At 39.6% G+C, this 6,294-nt stretch overlaps 1 protein-coding gene across 5 annotated transcripts in view; it reads left to right on the top strand.

The window, feature by feature from the left end:
- Positions 1-2,808, top strand: part of TTC21B (tetratricopeptide repeat domain 21B) — a 38,160-nt gene extending 35,352 nt beyond the window's left edge. For all 5 annotated transcript variants that reach the window (XM_055717784.1, XM_055717781.1, XM_055717783.1 and 2 more), the window contains 2 exons: positions 599-666; positions 1,599-2,808. In XM_055717784.1, the coding sequence (XP_055573759.1) occupies positions 599-666; positions 1,599-1,676 (146 nt within the window). In that variant the 3' untranslated portion in view covers positions 1,677-2,808. The remainder of the gene's footprint in view (positions 1-598; positions 667-1,598) is intronic.
- The last annotated feature ends 3,486 nt before the right edge of the window (positions 2,809-6,294 follow it).

Raw genomic sequence — 6,294 nt, forward strand, 5'->3', positions numbered from 1 at the left:
ATTTAATATTTTGGAAATTGCATGTTTATAATCTCTTTTCCCCTCAGTCCTGATCCCTCTCTGGGTTGATATACTTGAGCTATACTTTTTGTGTTGAAAGTATCAGGCTGACACGTTGCTATGCGGCTAGCCATTTTGTGTGAGGGGTTTTTTTATTGTGGTCTACTGACGGTGGAACAGAATAGCATTTCAGTTTCCCAGTTTGTTGTTGCTATCGTGATTATTTTTTTTTCTTTAATAATGGCCTTTACAAAGGGACAGTGTATTGTAGATCACAGTGAGAAACTGTGGGGTACCATAGTAATTGAAAGAGGACAACTATTATGTATTCCCTGTAGTAACACATGCTCTCCAGAACATCTTCTTTTGATCCAGATATAGCTATCAGCGTGTAACGGGCTCTTATTTACTACTTGAAGTGACTTTCAGTAGAAATTTTGATCTCTACATGCTTAGATGAGAGAATACTACAAAAAAAAAATGCTAACTTTAGAGATATGTGGTGATGAAAATGAATCTGAATGTGATATTTTTGTTCAATACAGAAACTAAAATTGTTGCCTTATTTCCCCCCCCACCCCCGGCCTTTTACTTACAGGATACAAGCTGGCTTTCAATTACCTGAAAGGAAAGAGATATGTTGATGCAATCAATGTTTGTCATAAGGTAGGATTTGTATATGTACTTAATATTCTGTCTACTGTAGCAACATTCTTTCACATATATTAGAAATTTAAACAAAAAAGGATCATTATATGGTTTAATGTCAGAAAGATGCCCTGTTTAATAAGTTTGATTAAATATCCTCTATATAATTTGCTTTATCCTGAGCTCCCACCAGGTAAATAAGAGAAAAAGTAGCTGGCTGTCATATGTGAAAGCAGATTCAAATGGCAGCACCTTCTTTCGGGCCTGTGCTTGCAACTTGGTAAATCCATACAGAAGTATAGCTAAAGAAGTTAATCAAATGTTAATATCAGAACACAGTTAGAAAATAACTTCCAGTATTAACTTTGTATGGTCCAAGCACAAATAGAGCAGATGCAGAATAAGTGGAAGGGATACTATTACAGAAGCAGAGTGAACATTATGAATTAATACTTATTAGTATTAATAAATAAATTCATTCGCTCTCTTTTGGGGGGAAATTGAATGGAAGGGTAAGGGAGAGGAGGGAACTGAAGGGCAAGAAGTTGAAGTGGGTAGAGTATAGTAAGAAAGCCTGAGGGAGTGAAAACATAAGAGCAGTTTTTCTCTGCAGAGAAAGTATGCGTAAAACCTTGGAAGCATCTCCAGCGGTCACTGTTCTGAATGCACACATTTCAAGCCACCCAGAGGCTTTAGCCCTTAACCCCTGTGTCTTTTGCACCAAGGTTATAGGGCAGCGTGAAAGGGAAGCAAGGTGTCTTTGATGAAGTTGTTCTTGACCTGTTTATGGTAGTCTTTAGCCACAGTTAAATATTTATGCATTCTTAAAACAAACCTGTCACATCGTTACTTTAGTTTCAGAAGTGTAAGCTAAGCTCAGTGATGAGGGGGATAACCAGACACAGTATTCTTTCCCTTCAGAAATTTTGGGTGGTTTTGTCTTTTGACAGGTCCTTGAAGCACATCCAAACTATCCAAAGATTAGAAAGGAAATACTTGACAAGGCCCGTGCATCACTAAGAACATGAAGGTTTTTGGGGGTTTTTTTATGGTTCATGGACTTGTTTGTTTAATCTGATTTTGGAAACTGTGGATAAAATACTGCAGTGACAGAGCCCATCTCATCATAAAAGTATTGTGAATTATTAATTTAATTGTACTAGAGATCTGGATTATTTTCAAGAAAAATCTGTAGCCCTGAAAGAAATTGTATTTACTCTCTCTCAGGAGAGAATACTGCTTACATGTGTGCTATGTAAAGTTTCACTGTAATCAGCATTATAAAAATGTTTTAAAGCATGAAACTATTTTGTTTTGTCCATTTGAAATAGGCTAGGTTGTTTAGAGTGCTATCTAGTGCAGGTGCATTGTTAAGATGCTGGATTTCAGTTCATGTAAAACATTTATTCATAATTACAGTGTAATCTTTATTACTATGGGCAGATTTCTAAAGCATGGGGTTTTATTTTTACGTATATTATAAGCATGTTTTATTTTTTTTAATCTTGAAAAACCAGCTATATACATTGTTCTCAGTTAAACTTACATCTTAATGAAAATCTAATATTGAAAATTAAGACCTTATGTAAATACTTAGTAAAAGTTTTTATAGATCATGCAAGTCTTACGCAGAATTTGTTTGCTACTCATGCGGTGTTATCCACCTGTCAGACTTCCCTGAGGAGAAATGTTTGGCACTTCTAATTTAAAGACTTCAGTTTTTCAGAGTTGCATGTGTAGGCAGTACAGTTGTATGTGCAGAAGTTAGCACTCATTTTGTTTAATCCATGTAAAACACCTTTATCGAGAAATTGTTTTGTATACAGGGGATTATGATCTTGTCTCACATACAGAATGTACCTGTGGATCTTTAAGGGAGCAACAGCATGTCATGAATGAATGAGAGGAAGGAGAAGGATCAGGTTTTTCTCAGTGATGCAGAGGTTTTGAAAAAACAATTGCCTAACAGAAAACACTGTTACACTGCTTTATTTTGTTTTCAAACAGCACTTCTGTTGTATGTATCTGACTGGAAAACTAATGTTTTGGCATGAAAAGAGAATTTTCAATACTAGTCATTACGTTTCTTAATATAACTTTTCCTCCTTTAGATAATTTTAGCTTTCCATGTTGACGTTGTATAAAGTCACTGTACTTTGATTCTTTTGGGGTTTTTTTTTAAGACAACTGAATATTAAGGCTACAAAAGAGAGCCTCTTTATAATTGTATCTAATACTGCTTATCAGTAACTCGGTGCTGTATCTTGGGTGGTTGTTTATCCTTGTTTCCTAAATAGATCGGCATGCATTACTTACACAATGATGCTGCCTACTGGTGGTTTCCAGGCTCTGCATTCCAGTAACTTTTTTGAGCTGTTGGTCAGGTAAACTGAAATTAATAACGTATCTCAGGACTATAACACTTCTACAAGATTTGTGTGAACAATAGAATTCAGAAAAGACCCAAATAAGCGGCCTCTGCTTCCCTAGGGAACTTTGAAACTTTTTCTGCAGCCTTATCCCTTCTGTTTGAGCGCCGGCAATAAGTGTGTTCGTAACTATACCAGGCACAGTGTGGGCTCCCTGGTTTTTGCCTGCAAGTTGTGCAGCGTGTTAGAGCTCTGAGGAGGAAGGTTTAGGAGACTGGGGAAAAACTGATGGTATAGGAGTGCAGTAAAGAACATGGAAGGTTCTGGAAAATGCTGAGGCTGGGGGAAACTATAAGGGAGCTGGGCTGTGGGGCTCAGTAGGCTATGAATTCTTAAACTGTGCTGTTCGGGATTCTGTTGTTTTTTTTTTTTCCCCACTGCTAAAAGAATAAGTACATAGGTCTTACCAAGGCAGTCTCTAGTAAAACAACATTTCTTTGTACACAGCCGAAGGAATGTCTCCTTATGTACAGTATTCATAGAGGATAGATGTGGATTTACTTCCTCAGTAGCATTGGCGTAATATTTAGCTGAAGTTTAGAGTAAGACCAGGCAGTTTTATACAGATAGATGCAAGATGTTCTCAAAAAAGGCAAGACTAACCTGCATCTACATCTACTTTGTTTTTGTCATGAGCATAAGATGGGCATTACCTTTCATAAGATGGGTAACAGATTTGGTCACGGCAATGATAATAAGGTACAGAAATTAGTTGATAGAAATTGAACTGAGTATTTGAGCATTTGTGGCTAACTTTTGGTGAAGAGTTTAATTTCGTATACCATGCAGGTAAAAATATTTCTGCATTCCCATTTGCCATCTTAAGCATATCTAGCCAGTAGTGTCTTTTTGTAGATGAGGTCTTTAAAACAAAGAACGCAAATGTGGCATATCTTTGGATTTCAGTGTAAAAAAACAAAAAAATACGGTGGTTATAAGTAGTCCTTTAGGGAAGAATCTTACGTTAGTATAGTAGCCCCAGAAGAAATAAATGTCCTTTCCATTTCCCTTTTGGTTTATATAAGCCAATTCAAGTTTTCCTGTCCTTACTAAATCCTTTTTTACTTTCTTTGAAAAAGGAAAGTCTTTGTTTCATTTCTCTGTAACTGATTGAAAGTGTTAATTTCAGCTTTCCTTCTGCTTTTACAGTTTCTTATTTTAAAAATGCACGTCCTGGTAGTCTGCCTTTTTTTTTTTTTTTTTTTTTTTAATTAGCCTCTTTCTTAATAAAGAGTTCTGAATGGAAGAGACTCCTGGGATAGAGGGGAGTCAGTAATGCTAATTTCAACAAGCTGCAGTCTTTAGTGTAGTGTTGCTTAGCAACCCATCTTCCAGTTTTGCCTTTGGTGAATAAAGGAGGAGAGTGAAGCTGTTGTTTCTATTGATTGATTCATTCACTGAAACTGGAAATCAAACGGTCTTGTAGCCATAGCAGCATAAGCCCTAGGTGTTTCTTCCTCTCTTTGCTTGTTCCCTTTTCTTCTGCAGGTACAGAATGCATGGAATATCTTGTGGAGGATATGTAAACATTTCTGGTGACAATATACTAAATAATATTTCCATTTTAATTCCCTACTGCTTTTTTCAGTGTCACACCATTATCAGAAAGGTGGTCTAGAAAGTATTATTAGGTAAAATAATCAGTATAATTAGCTAAAATGACTAAACTAGCAAGACTCACAGAAAAATGTAGTAGAAGTAATTTGTGGATTTTTTCTCATTTTTGGAGTAGGTTTGACTACTGTGAGTCATTTCTCAAACGTGGCTACAGCCATTTTCAGAAAGGCTCGTACATGAGGCAGCTCTGATTTAGTAACTTAAACCTTTATCTTGTTACTCATTAGATGAGTGAGTAGTTCAAAGAGACTTTATAGTGTTACAGAATTTGCTGCAAATTTTCTGAACTAATTATCTTTGAAAGTGGTCCAGGAGACATTTCAGGGAAGTCTTGATAGTGCGGGTGGATTCTGGCTCTTTAGAAGTTGACCATAAAGACCTCATAGTGTGTTCCCTATACAATGCTGAACAGGGAAAAATAGGAGAAGAAATTATGGAAAAATTTTGCTAGCAAGTACTTCTCCATCAGCTTGCGACTATGCCACTTTTTAAAGTAAGATTGCTATTTTGTCAGCTTAGGCTCCTTACAACTGTGACTTTGATTTCTGGCTTCATTCACCCCTTGCTTCATCTTGCAGCAAAATTGGAACCTTACATTTGTGTGTTTTTAAACATTGACCTGCCTTAAAACTTTTTGAATTGGGCCATTACTGCAAAAATTACATGTTTTTATCTCTGCTAAAACTTGGTTTGCTAATTGTTACATGCTGTTGCTTAACAGAGGAGCTAAGACAGTGGTCTGTCTTGTTCTGAAGTATGGTGTTTTTTAAAGTAAGCCTGTTCATGCAGGCTTTATTCTGGAAAACGGCAGCTTTCTAAGTGTTCATACTCGAAATTTGCCTTACTTGAGTTTTGTGCTATGAAAGGGTGACCATGGGCAGTGCGTTGCCTTGGGTGGCGCCGAACTCGCTACAGCTTCCAAAGGTATAAGGAAGGATTTCAACACGCTAAAAATAGCAGGACATATTCATTGTGATTAATTCCGGTCAAAATATTCATTAAGCGTTCCTGGGGAAGGTGAATTCAGTTATAATAGTGGTATGAACATTTTTGTCACTGCTGTAGAATCAGCACCACGCGTTTGCTGAGCCCTGTAACTGCCTGCGGGTCAGCTCCTGCCCGGGCGCCCTCGGAGCGCTGTGATTGCGCTGCATTTGTGTGGAAGGAGGAAGACTCTGCTGTGTTCAGGGAAGCTGGGAGCAAACCTGTATGCCGGTAACTATTTTCTGCCCGCCATTAAAGCGTGCTTGCCTAGAAAAGTGGTTCTGCTAGGGTGCGCCGGGGTTAGCCGGGCCGGGCCGGGGGCGCGGTGTCCTGCCGTGGCTCTCAGACCGTGATCTCACGGCGCAGGGATGTTGCGGTCAGGCTGCCGGCACCGTGCGCTGGGCGCGCTCGGTCCCCCGCGGCGCAGCGGCCGTAACACCCGGGGGTGCCGCAGGACGAACCGCGGCCCGGCCCGGCCCGGCTGCGCGCGGGGTGCGGCGGCCCCGAAACGCCGTTTTCTTGCGGGCGCGGCGGGCGCAGGGGCCGTGCTGAGGCCTCCTGTCCCCCGCCGGGGGCCCTCGCTCCCCGGGGCGGCGGGCGCGCGTTCCCCCCCCCG

This window comes from Falco cherrug, chromosome 8 (genome assembly GCF_023634085.1).
Source record: "Falco cherrug isolate bFalChe1 chromosome 8, bFalChe1.pri, whole genome shotgun sequence".
Lineage (NCBI taxonomy): Eukaryota > Metazoa > Chordata > Aves > Falconiformes > Falconidae > Falco > Falco cherrug.